The 20,049-nt window shown below is 49.7% G+C and overlaps 1 protein-coding gene across 9 annotated transcripts; it reads right to left on the bottom strand.

The window, feature by feature from the left end:
* On the bottom strand, nt 4,464-19,999 carry TPX2 (TPX2, microtubule nucleation factor). 9 transcript variants are annotated; one of them, XM_021417175.1, is made up of 18 exons: nt 19,860-19,999; nt 14,624-14,770; nt 14,245-14,370; nt 13,919-14,033; nt 13,249-13,380; nt 12,665-12,715; nt 12,412-12,534; nt 11,848-11,981; nt 11,362-11,519; nt 10,752-10,923; nt 10,485-10,623; nt 9,735-9,951; nt 9,423-9,521; nt 8,573-8,749; nt 8,283-8,429; nt 7,613-7,724; nt 6,776-6,963; nt 4,464-6,379 (listed from the first exon to the last, which is right to left on the bottom strand). In XM_021417175.1, exons 2-18 carry the CDS (start codon nt 14,724-14,726, stop codon nt 6,269-6,271), a joined length of 2,304 nt encoding a protein of 767 aa, XP_021272850.1. In that variant the 5' UTR covers nt 14,727-14,770; nt 19,860-19,999; the 3' UTR covers nt 4,464-6,268. The 9 variants fall into 9 exon arrangements, with proteins under 9 accessions (XP_021272850.1, XP_021272853.1, XP_021272852.1 ...); XM_021417178.1 differs by having other exon boundaries at nt 14,624-14,759; XM_021417177.1 differs by lacking the exon at nt 19,860-19,999 and adding an exon at nt 18,744-18,996 and having other exon boundaries at nt 14,624-14,759.

Here is a 20,049-nt window from a genome sequence, read left to right as displayed (position 1 = left end):
CTGTGCCTTTGGGGTTTGTGTGAACCCATGGCCACCACGGAGCTGGTGACCTCAGTGACTGCACGGCCCCCTCCGCCTGCCCCATAGCCTCTGTCCCTCTTACCTGGGGTCCCCGGGGCAGAGGGCAGTCAGGAGAGCAGCATCTGCGGTGTGGCAGCGCCTGGACGGAGCAGCCCCTTCTATACTGGGTGTAACGGAGCCGGATTAGTGCGGAGAGAGAGGGGTATCCTTTACACCAGCAGGAGCCGGCTCGCTTCGCCTTTCCCAGCACCTGTTGCTGCTGGAGCCCGTTCAAAGGACACGCCACTCTTCCCTGTGCTCCCACCAGCCAGAACGCACACAAACAGCGAGCAGGAGCCGGCACACGGCCACCAGAGCAGGAGGGAGGGCTCGAGGTGGCCCCATGCAGGGGACGCACTGCGCCTTGCTGCTGGGGACAGCCCTTGGCCAGGCTGCCCTGGGCGTGCTGGAGGCTGCCCAAAGGACCAAGTGCTTCCAAGGTGCCTGCAGGGGACACGGGGCGGTCACCGCATGGAGATGGCACTTGAGAGCAGGTGGTGATGGTGACAGCGCCGTGGAGCTGCCGGTGGCTCTGCCCGTTGCTGCCAACCCGCGGGGATGGTGGAGCTGGAGCGATGCCATGCGGTGCCACGGGTACAGCCAGCTCTGGGCACGCTGCTGGGGACTGAGAAAGAGAGGGACATCCACTGGGAACCGCAGCACCAGCCCATGTCCCTGCCCTTGGGAAGCAGTCAGAAGGCACCACCTGGATTCAGAGCGCGTGTCTGGGGCTCAGGGGGAGAAACAAAGACACCGGGGCTGCTGCTGGGTGCACCACGAGCTCACGGTGCAGAACGGGGCTTTGGGGCTGATCTAGTCCCTGGGGCTGTGCCAGCTCTCTGCCCCGCTCCCAGCAGAGCCTTGTTTACTTTAAATCTCTGAAACCTAAGGTGAGGAAAGCACTGCTCACAAGGGCACAGACATCCCCTGCCGCTCCGGTTTCTGCGGGGGGCGGAGGCGGTCACTTGAGGCTTTCAGGAGGAACCCCCAGTAACCGGACCCGGCCCTCCCCGCTGGGTGAGAACGCTCCAATTATAACAGCTCCTAAAGCCGAGAGCACTGATTTATCACGCGGTGGCAGCAGGAGCACCAGTGCCCTGAGGAGGAAGGGCTCAGCCTTTTGCCTGCATTGCTCCTTCAAGAGGGGACGGCGGAGCTCTTGGCTTGATGACACACCACAAAGCAGAGGGAACAGGGGAAAGAGGCGCCCCAAGGCACACGGGGCCAAGGATCTGCTCCTGGCCCTGCTCCAGATGCCCTGCTCTGTCCCCAGGAGCGCTTCTGCTGCTCAGGCACCATGTGCAGTGCAGGCAGGGGATGGCCCAGTGCTGGTCCTGGGGTCCCCCTTGGGCAGAGCACCCCTGGGAGCTGCGAGGGTGCCCAGGCACAGTGCACACAGGGAAGTGGGAAGGGGCTTTGGGACCACGAATGGCACCGGCGCTGCTGTGCTCACCCTCCCGCAGGCATCACAGGAGAAGAGAGCTCTGTTACATGGAGGTTTCTGCTCTCAGCACAAACCCTGCTGACAAAAGGAGCCCTTAAACCAACCTGGGCAGGAACAGCTCCAGGATAAGCCTTTAAAAGGAGACCTGGGCCATTCTCTTTCTTAACCCACCTCAGTGGAAAGCTAAGGGTGAAGCAGAACCTTTGCAGGTGCATAGCTGCCGATGGCCGCTTGTCCCACTGCTGAGTATAGGAGCAGAGTGCCATGCTGGAGCCAGCACTACTCCTCTTCCTGCCCCCAATCCCAGGGGGATGCAGTGCTCACGGTGTGGGCAGATGTAATGCTGGGCACCGGCTGCCTGTGAGCCTTTCCTTGCCCTGAGCACGCAGGAGATGCTCCCAGCGAGCCTGCAGCTTGTGTGGCTGTGGGCTGGGGTCAGCCACGGTCTGTGCGGGACATTAAGAGCAGGATGCTGGGGCGAGGATACGGCCACTGCTGGAAGAAGCCCAAAGGCCCGTGGAGCTCTGCAGGACAGGACCAGGCAGGAAGGGCTGACCACCTTTGCTCCTGCAGAAGAGAGCAGCAGTGACCAAAGCACGGAGCAAAATGCCCCCAGTGCCCTGCTGCCCGCCCCAAATGAAAGAGCCTGGCAGAGAAACAGTCACTCCTTTCCCTTCACTGCTCAGCCCCAGGGCTGGGGCTCAGGGTGAGGTTTAAGCAAAGGAGAAAGCACAATGTGGGGCTGTGAGCTGCCTCCCTGGGGAGCCCGGCTCGTTCCGACGGCTCTGCGTGATGCCAGAAGAACCTCAGGCATCTCCCACCACAACCACGATGAGGACAGCAACAATCGCTCTGAAGGATGCATCCTCCGGGCAGCCCTGGCAGCGCGGGTTCACGGCTGCAGGCAGCCCGGCTGCACTCACATGGGTGAGCTCCCCTCCTCCAGAGATCAAAGGCAGCGTCTGGTATTCGGCAGGGCACCGCCGGGGTCACACAGGAGCGGATACGTCGCTTCCGCCACCCCATAAACGCGTGACGGGCGTGCTGGGGCAGCGTGGGCGCACGGGGCTTCGGGCATCGCTGGTATCCACGGCTCTCAGGGACCGCAGCGGGGACGCCGCTGTCATTGCCAGCGGATGGCCTGGGCTCGCGTCTCCTCCATGCATTGGTGCCAGGCACCTGCAGGCACATCCCTGTAGCTGTGGGCACGGGGCGGGTGCCACCTCTGTGCTGAGCTGGTTAGGAAGTGGCTGAGGGCAAAGGAAGAGCCCTGCATCCCAACCCTGCAGGCCAACAGCAACACCTGGAGCCCAGCAAGCGTCCCCCTGGTTCTTTCACTCTCAGTCTCGTGAAAGAAACTGCTGGAGTTTGGGAGGAAACTTGAGGACAAGGTGAGGAGCAAAGCTCTCGGTGCGGGCACCGCAGCACTGCGGAGCCACAAACATGGCTGCGCTAGAGGAGGTGCAAGGAAGAGCGTGCTGGGGTTTGTTTTGGTGCTCCTAGAAGACCCCGTTTTGCAGGGAAAGGGAAGGGAGCTGGGTGAAGGCGGCTGTCTCACAGGGAAGATCAGGAGCACTGCAGAAAGTGCACAGCTGCGGCACACCGGGTTTCGGGGCATGGCGCTCCAGTCTCCGTGGATCGTAGAAGACAATCCAACCACCAGCAGAGGTTCTCAGGCTGTAGGGTTTTTTTTTTTTGCCTCCCCATTCAGGAGCTCAAGCCATGGTCTACATTGGCTGCAGCTGGAACACAGGCTGTCCTGGGGACGGCTGGCACGGCACCAAGCACGCCCGTTCCCTAGCGACGCGGTTGTCACAACTCCGGCAGCGTACTTTAACCTTTACGCTGTTCATGGCTGAGGAAGGCTCTTGGCGCAGCCAAGCCCCGTCCGTGCTCCAGGAAACCCTACACCTCAGCTAAATCGAGCAGCGGGGCCACGAGCGGACCCCACCTGAGCGCTGGCTGTGCCATGGTAACACAAACCAGCCCAGCCCGCCTGACCCCGCGGGGACCAACCCAGACGCGTGGGCAACAGCTTCACTGCCTCTATCTGCACTGCAGGCTTCCCTGGGCGAGCCCTGACCCTGTGTTGGGTGTGAAGGAGGTGATGGGGAAAGACAGGGAAAGATCCCAGCGCCATCGAGAGACCCTTCACGGAGCTAGCAGCAGCTGAGAACAGGCAGACAGAGCCAAGGCCGGGGCTCTGACAGCGTAACAAAACCATTTAGCCAGGATCCTCTTTGCCAGCTGATAAAATCCTCCCGTTCTCAGCTACCCTTCAACATAAAGCCCAGGAAAACATTGCCTTTAGTTCCAGTTCTAGTGTGAGTTCAGCAAATTACTCCACAGAAGCAACGGGACTTAGGAAAACAACACTGGGGATTTCGTGCTAGAACTTCACCCAGCTCCAGCTCGCCCTTCGTTATTCCTAGTTCCAGGCCCACTCACCCCTTCCAGGCACACTCAAGGCTGACAAACTTTGTTTTAATAAAAATCACAGCATCTGAAATTGCAAGATCTACATCTGCAGAATACAGATTTTACACCAGCTGGTCAACCTAGCCCCAGCACAGAGGCACGTAGCGAATCAGCACGCTGCTAACTCCTGCTCTATTGCTCCAGTCCTGTCCCTTCATTGCCCTGCTTCCCCTCTGTCATGACTGGAATTCACCTGCCCATTTCGCTCTTGAAGCTTTAACTGAGCCCCTTACTCCCCGACCTGCAGCCCCACCAGAACACCCAGCATTTACTGCTTTAGAGCAGGAAGCGTTTTTCCAGCAGGTGGATGCTTTCCTCCTAATTCAGAGCAGCTCAGGCAACTGCACCCCACTGAGCAGCCTGTTCCTGCTTTGATCAACTGATCAAAAATGAGGCCCCGTGCCCTGTGTGGCACGGCAGCCCCAGGCCCTCTTTCACCAAGTCTGCAGTGTATGGGGAATATAAGAGGCCGTGTCTGCAGGAAGAGGTAAGATCTTTTATTAGACCCAATGATATAGCTGGAAAAAACTGACAAGCTGTTGGGCATACGAACCCTTTCTCAAGTCCGAAGCAGAAGCCATGTAAGGCTGTCACGGAAACGCAGTTGCTCCATCATTCAGGGATTAATGTCTGCTGCAGCTCAGCAGCCTCGTTATCCTGCTTGCCTTCACATTCTTCCACAGCTCATCAGCATTCAGGTTTCCCTCTGCCTTGCCACGAATATTTACAGCTCGGGCAGCCCACACGCTGCCTGCTACACAGGAACTGGCACTGGAGGCTGGAGAAGTTTCTTGATGCCACATTCAAAGTCCCAGTTTCTCTGTCTGGCAGCTCAGATGGAACAGCTCCACCGCGACAGAAGATTATGGCACACTGCGAGAAGCCTGCACACTTTTGGTCAGGTAGATCCATGCAGATCTGGGCATTTTGATGAAGAGTAGGCTTACACGTTCCTCTGGCTCCTGTCATTCTGCAGACCGCATCCTAGGGGCTGGCAGCAGTTCCTTGTGCCGGGTTGTTGCTATGACACTGCCCACCAAAGCCACCCTCTGTTCAGAAACACGAGGGCTGATGGAGGTCAGGAAAACAGCACTTAAGCCACACTGCAGGACTGGGTTCCAGACATGGCAGGTTCTCAAGAAAGAACGAAAAGCTGAAACTTAAGCAAAGAGCTTTGCCTCTTAGCTCCCCTTTTTGAAGAGGCGATGGTGGCAGCGTCATTCCCCACACCAAAATCTCTTCTCGAGTCCCTCAGTCACTTTCTAGCTGCACAACACTTCAGAAAACACACACCCACAACCAAACAAGAATCTTCAGCGTTCAATTTAGCTCTCGTCACACTTCCTGCCTCTATCATCTCTCAAGAGAAAGGAAAAGCCTACAATCTTACACGCCTTGAAAGACAAGTCTTGGAAGCCCATCACAATGATGAGGGATCATTCTCAGAAAACCTTAATCTGGATTGATCATCTCTTTACAATGCTGGAATTTTTGTCCTCTAGCACCTTAGAGCACTCGGTCTATATTTAGTTTTGCTGGCTGCGCTAGACTGGCCAGGAGACAATGCATCTTTCACCAACATAGCTGTGCTGGCATGAGCCAGGGAGGCAGCAAAACAGCAAGAGTCATTTGCCAGTTAACTGGTTCCCCAAATAGAATGACTTCAGCTATAAAACAGCAGAAGGTTGAACGCTCTAACACACACAGAACTACTTTAATGCGAGACAAGACTAATATCAGCTTTCATCTAAACATCAAGACAGACCTACAATATGCTGGCTTGTGGAAGTCTCCTATTATTCAATACAACTCAAACTTAATATATAGTAAAAGCCTAAGAGACAGCAAATTGAAATCAGTACTTAGATGCACAAACACTAGGCAGCTCTTCCAGCCGTGCACATCCCTGCAGGTTCAGAGTGTCCTTTAAGAAAAGCTCTCTTGCAGGAAAGAGGTTCAGCCTGCTAGCAAGAGACAGCAGTCAGATTATGATTTTTTTATTTAGTTCAAGTACACAATGTTTGTATACAATATAAAAACCTGGTTTAGTCTTTAGAGACTAAGATGCCTAGATGTAAAAATGAGGCCACGGAGACTGCATGGCACTCTGTATGCTGTGCCCCTGCCATCTGCCTCAAAGAGAGTCAAACCACTCAATAAAAGATAACGGAGCCAAGCATAGGTGATGAGACTGAGGGGAATCACACAAAAGCAACTGCTCCCTCTCTGCATGTCAAGGGTGCAGAGCAGGATGTGCTCTCCCTCCTACTATGGCACAGATGCACGTTAGCATCGGAATCTGTCCGAGAAGTTTGGAGACTTCGGCATAGTCAGTGGCTGGTCACTGGGTTTCACTTCTACGCTGCGGTATCTGCGTATGGGGTTTGCCTTGTGAACCTGGAAAAACCAACATCAACATGAAGAAAATGGCTGCATTCATGATGAAGCTGAAACATGCAGGCCAGATGTCAGTGGGATGCAGGCAGATGTCTGCCTGCAGGATCACCACACTGCCTTGGTCACTTGTGAGCCATGAGGAACACACAAGCCACTGGGGCTCTGGGTTTTACTGGGATTATTCCACTCTATGTGTGTGCAGCTCCGGATTTTATCAGTTATCTCAGCCACCTTTTTTATTTTTACTTTTAAATGACCGCCAGTGACATTAGTGAGGAGTCGGTTTGCGATGGGGAAACTTGAAAATAGAGTCTTAAAGCAGCTCAACGCTGACATTAATTCATTCAGTACATTCATACACTCCTGTGGGTCCCTGTTTAGAACGAGCTCACTTACCAGTTCTTGTCTTAGCTTAGCAATTTCTTCCTTTTCACGCTCCTCTTCTTGCTGTCTGACCTGTTCTTGAAGCTTCTCTCTTCTGGCTTCTAGGTTTGCCAATCGTTTTTCAAACTCCTGTCGCTCTTTAGCTCTTTTTTCTGTTGCCAGCTCAAAGCTTTCAGGAACTACAGAACCAGAAAGGCTCTCTAAGTTTAGAAATAGAGGGAATAACATTGGTGCAAAGGCAGTCAGGTAAAGCAGAGCAATACTAGTGTCAAAAAGAAGCCTCCCTCTGGAGTGCTTCATCTTGTGAGGGTAGTTAGTAGGCACCTCTAGGGTTCCAGGGAAAAGCTTACGGTTAAACATGAGTAGCACTAATGCAGCCGTTACCCATGCCACAGGTGTTCTTATAGGAGGGAGCAAGCACACAATTGTTAGTACAAACAAGTTTTTGACTTCTGTACCCTATGAAGTTGCTGGCTCCATATAAACTAAACTGTAGATTCCTTCATCTCATTACAAATAGGAAGAAGAGACTGACAGCTGCTGCAGAAATGCCATCTGTCTCTACAGGGAGCTCCTTGCATACTATTTACCCTTATCCCAAGCTAGCACACATCAATCATCTGCCAATTGTAGCATAGCTGTAAAATACAGCTGCCATGTTAGTGTGGGCCAGGGGGGCAGTGGAGAGGAAACTCCCCCACTCCCTAGGGAGGCAAGCTGTTAGGGAATTAGTTAAGTGCACAGCACTATTGGCTGCGCTGATAAAGAAAGAGGCATCAGCCGGCCTAAGCATCTTTTAATTGCATCAGTTCTGAGTTACCAACCAAGCCCATGTAGCAAGTACTCTACCTGATAGCATCTTATTTTCCTTTTTAGGCACAAAAGGCTCCTGGTACACCACTACATTGGGACGAGCTTTAAAACATGCTGCCTCTTTCTGCTTTTTCAAGTCTTCTTTAAGCTGCGTGAGAAGAGAGCCCATCAGGTGCCAGGAATAACAAAAACACCATCTTTCCCCCACACAGAATTCAGCACTCCAGACACTGGAAAAGCCAGGTTGATTTCAGATTGGATCACTTGCACAGAAAACACTATTAAAGCCAAGAAGATGTGTCACTTGTTGCCTGCCAGTTACTTTTGGAAAAAAAAAAACTGAAGAACAGTTTCAGATCACAGACCAGGATAATCTTCAAGTTTCCACTGCAAACTTCACATGAGAAAAGCAATATATTATTCACATGTCAATAAATCCTTCAGCACAGAGATGGTCAAAGGGATTCAGCAGCACATAGCTGCTGCTTAGCAAATACCCCACAGCTGTTCATGCAGTCATGGTGAGTCCCATCACCCACCATAACTGGTGAAAGAAACCCACATCACCAGTCCCTTACTCATCGCACAAGTCTCATGCCAAGTACAGAACAATCCTTTAAACTTAGATCCTGATCTTAGATGCTGAAGTTGAGCTCAACTCCAACTTCTTTAAGTCTGCTCATATCTGTTATCTTTGTTATCCTACCTGCTGTTTCCAGCTCTGTTGCTTGGCAGCTCCCCGTTCATCAATCTGTAGATTGAATGGCTCAGGCTGAGTTGGGGTTTTGACCTTCTTTTCTGGCAGCTTCACATGGTCAAAATAAGGCAGAGGTAGGGCCTTGAACTTTGGCACCTGAAAGAAATAGCTTGAAATATTCCTTGCCCTTTCTGCAAAGGCACGAAGCTTTGGATGTTTAACAGTCAACAGCAAGAAGCAAGTCCTGCAGCAACCTTTTTACTTATGGAGTGGAATACAAGGTAATTTTTAGCCCTTACCTCTTCCTTCTGCAATTCTTCTATTTTTTTCTCTTTTTGTATTAGCCGCTCTCTGTCACGGGAATCGAAAGAGAAGGGGCAAACTTCCACATGCCTCTGCTCTGGCATTTTAGGTTTGAAGGGCACTCCGTAGTGTGGCATAGGGTTAGCTTTGATCACAGGGACAACCTCCTTTTCCTAAAGAGATAGTACTATTAGGATATAACACATGGAACTTTGCAGAAAGACTAACTCATGCCCCAAAGTTTAGAATCTCTCTAATAAGGATCAGAATAGCATCAAGAAAACACTCTTGATTCTACAAGAAACTAATAAACCAAGTAGCACCAATTTACACTCATCATGAACCACTGGCGTGGTTGGACAACATTTGATGCCTCGTTTGGCTCTTAATGTCACTCCGGGCATACAGAATTTGAACCATCTCCTTCAGTAACTGGAGCGAGACAGTGACTGAGCTGAAAGGGAAGTTCACGTGCAATATCTGTCCTTCTCAATAAACAAATAGAGAAGGCCAACATCCTTTATCTTCTAGATATCCTCTAAAAGGATAAGCAAGTTCACTTTCTTCATTTGTAGAAGCAACGCCTCAAACAGCCTAGGCAGTGCCCTCATGTTTTAAAAGTCATTCTGTTCGTTCGTAAGGTAATTACTTTTCTGTAAAATGAGTAGCAGCAACTAAATCTTTAGCAAGGAATGGCACGGAGTGACCACTGGGGGGACTGTCTAGCAGGAGGGAATGGGCTAGCCAAACCAGGGCATCACACCAGTGAGCAATCATATGACAGGATGGCTGAGGCAGCCACCGCAGAAGGAGAGGAAGGCTTGAGTACACCACATCCACGGTTACCTTTTCTTCATCTCTGCTAGTCATTCGGGTTCTGCTTTTCAAGGCAAAGACTGGAGACTTGGGTACAGTAACAGGAAGCACTTTCTTCTCTGGAACACCCTATTCAAGAAAGACAGTAAGGAGTCAACACAAATCAACGAAAAAATGCCACAGATAAGCAGTCTGCAGTAGCACACTATGCATTCATTGCTGTTCTTAATGTCAGACAGTATTTACTGAAGATAATTAAATACACAATGCAACATAGCTAAGGGCGCTTTGAAGCTAGTTGTCACATCAGTCCTAATTCTTGGGTATTGCTAAACTTCTTACCACAACATCCTCTAGGATTTTAGTTGGACATGGCCTGGAATGGAATTTGAAGTGCTCTTCTTCCTGCTGTTTCTTATTCTCACGGTCCTGAATCCTCTTCTCTATCTCCAACTCAAAGCCAATTGGCTGGGTGAGTTCCTTCACAGGGGGCTTCTTGGGCAGGATTGGCCCACCCTCCAAGATTTTGTGATCAAGCTCTCGTGCTTTGAATTTGTACCTACAGAGGAATGATGGACAGTCACCTACACATCGTATGTGGCAACACACAGCTTCTACCAAATGGCTTCTCATGGCATAAGGAAGCAGTACTCAGGTACATAAGCAGTTGTGCTACATGTATACATTGCACTGTGTGCAGCTTCAGTAAGTAACTCCTTTGCTTTTTGAAAAAGTAAGATTCCAAGCACCACCTTATGGATTGCTTTCTTAGAAATCCAAAATTTTGTTTACAGGAGAGTTTTAAGTTGTATGCAGACTATACTATTCTTGCTATACTCTATTTACTAATTAAAAGCTGCACTCGACAATCATCTTCTCTTTTTGAAGACAACCTTCTTCAAAATAAGTTGGCTGCTTTTACATCCCTGCATTCACTACCATAGGACTGTGCACAACACCCAGAAGAAGCTGTGATGTTTTTATGCTTCTCATTCTTTTACACACACGAAAAAAAGAGATGTTATTAAGATGTAGTATTTTGTTCCAGTGACAAGCAGTTCTCTCAGAGGATCAGAGCCAGCCTTTACTTACTGTTGAATTTTCTCAATTTCCTCTGCTTCTAACTCTGCTGCACTCTTGCAGGCAGCAGGTCTGAAGCGGTGCTTTGTTTGAAGCACTGGCGTTTTCGGGTTTGTAAGTCGAGCTTTCACTGGCTTCGCTCGAGCTGGGCCTAAAATTGAAGTAACAGAGCTGAGCAGTTCATGGCAAGACCTGCAACGGATAGACTGCTTGCCCAGCAGAGTAAGCAGAATGTCTCTGTGGACAGCTTCCTGGCTGCACATATATAGGTTTGCTTACCTTCATCAGATTTCCTGCTCCTCAAATGATAACGAGAGGGTGTGCGTTTCTGGAATGCTTCAACCTGCTGAGCAAGGGACACATACTCTGATGAGGTTTCTTCGAGTTTTCTTTTGCTTCCCGTGGACAGATTGAAAGGTTTGGGAACGGTGGGTCCCTTTGGCATTCGCATCTGGAGGCAAAAAACAGCAGTCATTATGGCCATTTAACAGAAAGATATCGTCAATCAGAGAGTGAAGGAAGCATCCATTCCTTCCCCTTATTTAAAAAGGGGACAACACTTAACATTATGTGTAAATCTCTCAATTGTCTGAACATGTACATTAGTCATATCAAGAAACTATACAAGGTTGAAGACTGAAGCATAACATGCAACAACTTGCAGATCTACCACTAAAGGGTCCAGTTTTTCCAACAGTGTCCTTTAGCATCTTCTGCAGTGCAAGCAGACAGTAAGCTAACAGTTATGTAAGCACAACTCTCAGCTCTCTTAAACATTTACCAGCTGAGAGATACCAGCAGCATGTGTGTTGCAAAAGCAAAACAAAGAAGAGAAAAAAGTGGCGTGAAGAACTAGACATCTGAGTGCAGGCAATACTCAGGTTCTTACTGGAGAAGGAGGATGCTTCCTCAGTACTGCTGCAAAATCCACTTCCTTGTACTCGTTCTCAGGCTGGCTTTCCACGTGTTGTTTAATTCTATTCTCCGTGCAGAAGTGGAAGTCAACTGGCTTTGTTACTTGACCAACAGTTCTCTTCACAGGTTGTCCTAAGGAAGAAGAGCATGTAAGGACTGGAAACCTTTTGGGGTGGGATCAGAGGAAGACCCTTTTGGGAGGGGGGAAAAAAGAAGGCATTTAATTTCTAATAGCTTGCGCAGTTTCTAAAGAACTCATCTAGAACCTTTCAAAACATGACAAAATAAAACTTTGTTTCCAGGAAGTTTAGGGGCGGATTTACATTAAAAGCCACCTAAACCATAACATGTAGTACAAAGTCTGGAATGTTTGCTTTCCAAAATACACTTGCACAGCTTCATGCAGCACTCTCCTAATGAGCCCAGTACAGGTTCAGCCTGCAATTTAGCTAGAGCTCACCTGTTCCAGCAATAGCTGCCTTCAGGGACTCCTCATTTTTCTTCCGCAGCTCCATGACCTCCCGCTGCAACTGCTGCATCTTTTCCAGCTCCTGCTCCTCTGTACTCTTCAGCTTGCCAGCAATATTGGTCCTCCTGCAGGAGCACATCAAAGACTGAGATATGCCTTCACAGGTTATTGGTTTATTACTGGATAGGAAGAGGCTCATCTCTGAGGTCACTGCAGAAGCACTGCCTTTTCTAGAAGTACATTCTTTAGAAAATACCTGTTGGGATTTTGTTTCCTCAAGGAAGCTGGCAGTTGCCATCCCACATACCCATTTGCTGCATGCACATTTGACAAGAACAACTTTTTTCCCCCCCTCAAAATAAAAGGAAACGTTTTCCTTTGCACAGGAAAAGTGGGTGAAATACATTTCACTGTAACACTGTTGCCTTGATCTGCTATTTACCAAGTGCAAGGCCATTACATGCTAAATTGAAGTTAAAAACACTATGGCAAGGACTGTCACCTAAATCAACTGTCATCAGCAAAGACAAGCTGCAGCCACAGAAAACGACATACTTTAACATTGTTGGTGTGGAGGGCACAGTCAGTTTGTTTTTCCCTCTTGCTGGGGACAGGTCAGGATGATGTGAAAGCTCTTTCTTTGGGGATACATCTGTCAGCTTCTCCTTGCTGCTAGAACTAAAGTAACAAGTTGTTAGGGCAAACCAGGGACTACTGTGCTCTCAATGAAAGATCACCTGCAGCTCTCACCACCCCGCTTGACATCCCAACACCGGGTGAGTTCTAAGGTGTGCCATACTGGCCTTACCTCACCACAGGCCCAGGTACAGATGGTCTAGTTTTCCCTGGTACACTACGGCTGTAGAAGGGAAGATTATTTACTGAGTTTTGGAACTTAAGCTCTTCCTTCTGAGGTGGTAAATGTACTGTAGTTCATCTAGGTATGACTGTTTGCAAAACTGGCTTTAAAAAAAAAATTCCTGGCCCTAAGCTTATCAATAAATAATATCTTAGCAGCTAAGTTAACCTGAGAAGTACTTTAGCTACGACTCCTCCAGCACTTAGGACTACCTGATGACCTCCTGTCAGACAAGTTAAGCCAAATTTCAGTTAGCTGACAGACACTGAGATCTAATAAAAAGCTTCAGAAACCCGAGCTTATTTCTTTCACACCTTCACCTCCAAACAGAGCACTGCATTCACGTCTTACAGATGTTTCTTCTCACCTACGAAACCACTATCTGGAAATCAAGTTTTGGTCTCCTGTCCCTAACCTTCAGAACTGCTCTCTGTGAGAGCCTAAGAACCCTTTCAGCCCAGTGGAAATCCTTTTGAAAGGAAATAGTAGCACTCCACTTCTCAGCCCCATACAGAAGGACTTTGACGACATACATTCTCATTTTTTTCAGGGGTGGAACCTCCTCCTTGTTAGCCAGTGCAATATCATTTTTCTCCACTTTGACTCGAGCAGGCTGCTCGCGCTGCTGTGTTTTCCTTTGCTTTCTAGCTGGTCTCCTACCCGCTCTAGAGTGGAACAGAAAGTAGAGGTTAGCTTTCCCAGGGGGTCCAAGAAGACACATGATCAGTACAATACTATGTCAGTGCATTACCGACTCCAACACCTTGTGTGCTCAATATAACAAGCTAAATGCAGCATAAATGACTTAAGTTTTACAGTCCATAAATATAATACTCTTTGGTGTATACAAGTGTACAGAGCCCCTTGATTCACATCAAGAACAAGTTCTGCCCATCTCAGGCAGATATAAACAAAGAAACTTTATAAGTCACCTCAGTTTCAGATATCCTCACATTCCAGAAGCTCCCAGTGCCACAGAGTCTCATTTGACAAGTATGTGAGACACTGCATTACATTTCCACCCCTAGAGACTGCCACTCCAGCTTAGCAAGCAGATCAGCTATCCCAATACACAACCTGTGTGCTGGAAAGCATTACTCCCTTAGGACAACCCTGAAACAGCTAGAACTGCAAACACAGAGTAAGGATCTGCTTAATCACACTGCTATCAATCTTCACACAAACTGAATACTAGTATTTCACCTTTGAGGGGCCTCAGCAGGAGCAGCAGCCCTCCAGCTTGCCAAGGATCCAACAATACTCTGAGGAACCACATTGGTCTCTGATACTTCTGCTTCATTCTCTTCACGGCTTTCACCTGAGAACAGTGACAAAGATCAGCATATATACATACACACACATACATATACACACACACACACACCATAGAATGCAAAAGTGAAGCCACATGAGACTTTGCCATACAACAACATAAGATGGTCCCAAAACAGCCATAATGAGACTTTTCCATTTCCCTAGTGAAAAATAGGTAAAATTTATCCCCTCTCCCCCACTCTGTGCCAGCTTACTCTTTGTTATTCCTTGTGAGGTGACAGAAGAAAGAATGAGAGCAGGCTTTGAAAAAGCAGGAGTGTTCTGCAAGACCTTGGCCAGATTTTCTGTAGGAGGGATATTCTCCAGGTTGGCTTGTTGGTCTGTGAAGAAAGGGAAGACTTTCACTATATATACTGCATTTGAAGCTCATAACACCACATCTGAATACCATTACGATGTTAACAAGTTACAGATCACGATCAAATTTCAAATGAAAAACAAAACAGAAAGATCCATGCTTGATGAATGATGCAGTCAATAATATGATATATCCACTGGCACAGAAGCCAAACAAACATCACAGCAAGCCCTCGTCCAAAGAGAAAACAAATCAAGGAGTTGGAAACAACTTACCAAACCAGGAGTCCGCATTGTGCACATCATCATCGCTTAAAGTTGCGAAGTTGATGCAGGGGTTTGGGACATCGAAGGAATAGCGAGATTCTGAGCGAGACATCTTCACGCTGTCCTTGGGAGGCCTCCACCTGCACTGTTACAACCCTTTAGACAACAAATATTGGTCACCTGTTACACCAGAACCCAGCACAGGTGTCTACTCCTGCATTGTTTCTAGAGACAGATGCTAAAGATGTCTGTGGTACATTTTCCCATCTCTTAATTCACTGCCTTAGGACGGAAGGGCTCATAAGCAACGCAGGTTCAAAAGCATCCGTGAGGCCAAACTGTAAAGTTTTCCTTGTACCAATCAGGGCTAGAATTGTATTTCCACAAGGAAGTAAAGCACAAAGCTTTTTCAGAAAGTGACCAACCTGTTCTTCCCTCCCTCAGCACACACGGCAAAGAGGACTTCTTACAGTTACCAGATATAGATTCATAGAGCAAGAGCCTGACAGCGAGGTGGATTCCAGAGCACAGCAAAGCTCCACCTTTCCCCCTCTGAAGCACTACAGGCAAGAACTAATAACACAGAGAAGCTCCAATGTGGAGAATATTGATTTCCAAAACAAAAGAGAGTTCTGCAAAGTATGGTCACGGAGCAATAAGCAGGAAGAAGTCAGAACTGGGCTGCTGGCAAGTCCTACGGAACTCCGCCGAGAGGCTGGCCAGGCTGTAAACAAACCAAGTGCTACGAGAGTGTCAAGAGCAGTCCCTGCAGTTAATTAGGAGAGCAATGACAGCAGAAGGAGTCCTTATGTCAACAACTGTTATTAAATACAAGGGAACAGGAATAAAGACAGCAACTAAGTAATAAATCTGCAAATTGTAACACCACCACCTTTTTGCAAAGGCTTTTTTTTTTTTCCAAAAAAAAAAAAAAATTTTTATAAAGCCTCACTTAGCCACAAGGCAAAGCCCTGGAGCACATGCTATAAAGCACTCCCAGAGGAAATCCCCTGAACTTTGCTCTTTGGAGCCCAACCAGTTCTAAAGCAAAATATTCCCGTTCCACAAATTCTGAGGCCTCAGCCATAGGTCCAGGCAGACCCTGCATAGCTCCCCCTAGGAAGCAAGCTGCGTAAACAAGAGTTGAAGAGTAAATTAAAGCAGCACCCGGGAGGTACCACTGCTGCCTCTAACCCACAGCCCTACACCTTCTGAAGGTGGCTGCACTGAGAAACTTGCAGTGCTACACCACAGATATCGTAAGGGGAAGAACGCCATCACAGAAGCATCATCTCCATGACTGAAGATGTCAAAGCAAGATCCAAAGAAGGCAAACAGAAGAATGTGAGCCAAAACCAACTGTAACCGAGCTCAAGACATGGCTGGAATTGAATGCTTTCCTACCACCCTTAATCAAGATAGGGTTTCTGTCAACACTACCCACTTTTTTAAAAATCAAATGCGTCATCTGCATTCTCCCCTCACCCTCTGGTCAGCCTACCAAGCAGGAGCTGCAGGCATCGTGTTTCACAGCTACTTGTTTCCACTGCTCACTGCTGCTGGGCAGCAACACCTCCCACAAGCCAATTTTTTTCCAACTTTTTGCTGTGTAAAGTCCATATTCTTCCATGGCTCAAGCAACGTAGGAGTGCTTCACCACTGAGCCCTTATCCCTCCCCACCCCAGTCTGAAGTGAATAATCAGCCATGAAAACCAGAGCGTGCCAGTACCATGGTTTCATACTCCAAGTCAATTGCATGGTACAGAAAGTAATTCTGAACGAACCCCGGAGAGTCTGTGCTTCAGTCAGGTGAACTCATGGCATCCTCTTTCCAACTCCCTGCACATCTGGGGCTAAGGAACTGCTGCTATAGGTTCACAGAGCTCCCCGGGGACCCACAGCCCCTTCCTGCAGGGTGGCTCACAGCACATTTTGTGCCTGGTTCCTACCACCCTAGCTCAAGAACAGCAGTACAGAGCGAGGATCCCGTTCCCTTGCTTTCAAGAGCAGCCCAAATTCATTTGATAAAAGTGACTGCATGACTAATACCTTAATTCTCTTCCTAGTTGCACTGACCTGATGTAAATAAGCTACACATAGACATGACATGGCCCCATACAGCTTCTGTACAGAGCAGCAAAGCCATCTCCTCAAAGATGAAGAGACCACGGGCTTCTCTCCACATCAGGTTTCTTTCGAGTAACTACACTTCGGCACGTTCCAGAAGAGTGCCTCAGCCTCGTTTGGATTAGCTGGCTTTGATAAAGGATTAAGCTAAATTGGAACAAGCATTCCTATCCCAGAATAAGACTGATCCAACAGCAAGCGCAATGGGTATTTTAGAATAACTTCACACCTCACTCTAATCCAAATTAGCTTTAAAACGCTGACGTGATTCCATCACAGATGTGCTCAGTGTCTTTATCTCAGTGCAGTTGTGAATTTCTTGCCAGAAACATTTTGGCTGGACAAGGCCCGAGGGGAGCAACTCGGGTGAGACGTGCACAGCACTGGCCTAGCTGCAAAACAGCACCAAGCATGTGCTAAGGGGACACTTCAGCTACACAACTGTGATCTAGCCACAAGAGCCCCTTGTTTGGAGGGGCTCAGTGTTGGGAGAAGGAGGGTGCAGGGAAAATCTGTTCTTTCTTGCTGTCTTGTAATTTAATCGGATGTTCCCTGGTCCATTTGGGACACCACCATATGACAGTTGACCACTGGAGCTTCATAAGCAGCAGATGTTACTTCCTCTAAGATCCTAATAGGTTTGGAAAGAAAGAAAAGAAACCAACACAGTACCAGGTGTGTGAAAATGACATCCTGAATTCCACCAGGAGCTGAACAAATCCAAAAAGGAGCAAACAGAAACAGCTCCCTTGGGGCTGATGACACCATGCAGCAGTTTGCTGCAGTGATCCCAGTGCCTTTTGCTGGCAAACTCAATGCTGGCTGCCATTTCATCACAGAACACTACACTAACAAGGCAGCTTCTTTGATCTCCTACAGCACAAAGTTTCCCCTGCTGTTTCATAGGATTGATAACCCAGAGTTCCCAGGTGCTCTTCACTGGCTAGTAGATAAACCGAGCCGTTACAAAGGAGTGGAAATTACTTCTCTAGAGATACAGTCCTGATACCAAAACCTTGGGGTAAGCTATCCCACCGCACAGCTGCCACATGAACTTCCTCAGCAGGATGAGTAGCCAGGAACATCCTCACTTTTTCCTGAGTGGGGGGGGGGGGGAAGAGCATTCTTATATTCTGGGTCTGCAGCTTCTTCTTTAGTTTTACCATTCAAAAGGGGAAAACATGCCTTTCTGCAGCACGGAACCAACGCTGAATTCATCACCCTAGCTACAGCGCAGAGCAGCGTTACCATCCCATCATGTAATGCTCGGATTGAAGCGGAGAGCCAGGCTGGAGGCAGGAGGAGCTGAGCACGCCGAGCCGCACACATCACCCTGAGGGCAGCGAGGTGCCAGCAGCCTTTGCCCTAAAGCTCCCCTGAGCTGTCCCCCTTCCAGCAGCCCAAAATAGAGAGCCCGGGCACCTCACGCTCCGTAAATGAGATCCCACGAGTTCTAGGTGATATGGAGAAGGCACGTTCTAAGAATAGTCCCTCAAGGAGTCAAGCGTTATTTTTAGGCAGGTAACCTCTGCTTATTATTAGATAAACCCATGTTTAAAAAAATAAATAAATAAAAGCACCGTATAAGAATAGCCGACTTGATAGCATTCCTGACACTGAGGCACACTCCCCCTTTCCTCTTCCTCACTTCGCTGAGAGGTGACATTTAATCCGAGAAGCAGCAAAGTCCTTTCTTCCCCCAGTTTTAGGCGCGGGTTTCTCCGGGCTTCGGGCAGTCGGTGTGAGCGCAAACGAGCACCTTTACCGAGCTGCGGCCGCACCGCCCCTCCCCCCCGGGGCCGTTCCCAACCCCACGGCAGCGGAGCTGAGGGCCGGGGCCTACTCCCAAGACGCAGGCCCACAGCCAAAGGGGCCCAGAGGAGAACAGCGACCCGGGACGCCGTCACCGGGACGCCCCCAGGAAACGGGGAGAACGTGAGGAGAGGCTACGGACAGCCCCAGGTGGCCGCCTAACCCCGGCACCTCTCCGCTCCCACTCACCTCAGCGCAGCGGCCGCCGAGCGCGGGGCCTCTGCCCGCCGCCGTTAACGGATTTCAAATGGGGCTCGTGTTGTCCGAATGGACCAATCAGCGCCCAGCGCACGCCCTCGCTGCGAGCCGATTGGGCGGGCTGCCCCAAAGCCAAGGTACCCGGATGAGCAAGCCTGCCCCGGGAGCTGCCAGCGGAGGATGACGGGAAATGTAGGACCCAAAAGCACGAAACCCCAACCCCAAGGTCAGAAACAAACAGCAACTCCCATAATGCACAGGGAGGGAGAGGCCTGACCAATCAGGAGAGGCGGGGCTCTGAGGCAGCCTATCAGCTGCTGGGAGGCGGGTCTCCCAGCCAAGGCAGGGAGAGGTCTGGCTGGTCCGCACCCGGCGTGCACATCCGCCCTCTGCCGCGTCTGGGCGCAGTTAGCAGCAGCGGCTGCACAGTAGGGATTTCTTTCAGGCTCTTAGAATTAAATGAACAAGGCTCCAGAGCCTCCAGGCCCGTCTGACACGAGCAGCAGCCGCCTTGCTCCTTGGCTCGTTCCACCAAGACACTGCGGGCAGGAGATAACATCCCTAGCTATTTCTGTAGCGGTTTAAAGATTGTTTGGTCGTGAGTCAGCAATGACTGGCTCAGCAAGATGACAGCGGGGGTGTTTTGTTCTGCATCCAGCTGCCAACAGAACCACAGTCACATGGGCACTGCAGAACAGAGCCACGAGCACTCAACTCCTGTGCCGTGGCTGGTTTATGGGTCACTAATGCACCCAGCTTATAGATCCTATGAGCACTAAGCGAATGTCTGTCTCACTCCCACTGCAGGGGTTCTGCAGGGGTAGAAACAGTATACAGTGCAGCAGCAGGCCTAGCTCCCTCCTGCCTTCCCTGCTGCCCTGTATCCCTCAACAGGTGACAGGTCATCTGATTGCAGGACCCAGGAAGGCTCCCATCACCCAACCACCCTTGTCCCAAAGAAGCCAGGGCCCTGCAGCCTGGGGCACCAACACCTTACACCCCACACAGCTCTCCACGGCCATCGGAGCAGGCAGCTAAGCAGTGAGGGCCTCTGCCAGCCACTTCAGCCCTGTACTACACCGGCCTCAGGCCCGGTCTCCGGCTCACCTCCGCGGGCGCAGCACCGAACGCTGCGGGAACACAACGAGCGAAAGGTGAGAGAACTGCGAGCAGAGGAGCGGCGACTGCCACCAGGGGGCGCCCGAGTCCAACCGTCCTCGGCGCCGTTGCGCTTGCGCACTGGCACGGCTGCCCCACTCACAATCTCGCCCCGCCGTTTTCGGGCATGCGCATTGCT

Source organism: Numida meleagris, chromosome 19 (genome assembly GCF_002078875.1).
Source record: "Numida meleagris isolate 19003 breed g44 Domestic line chromosome 19, NumMel1.0, whole genome shotgun sequence".
In the NCBI taxonomy this organism is placed as follows: Eukaryota; Metazoa; Chordata; class Aves; order Galliformes; family Numididae; genus Numida; species Numida meleagris.
This window is presented reverse-complemented; position numbering and strand designations above follow the sequence as displayed.

Bases quoted from the DNA above. Each gene is read 5' to 3' on its own strand.
- TPX2 (XM_021417175.1), bottom strand. From the start codon at position 14,726: ATGTCTCGCTCAGAATCTCGCTATTCCTTCGATGTCCCAAACCCCTGC. The intron at 11,520-11,847 runs GTGAGCTCTAGC...CTTCTTCCTTAG, and splicing joins GGCAGCTATTGCTGGAACAG to GACAACCTGTGAAGAGAACT. The intron at 10,924-11,361 runs GTAAGAACCTGA...TTTTGCCTCCAG, and splicing joins GGAAGCATCCTCCTTCTCCA to ATGCGAATGCCAAAGGGACC.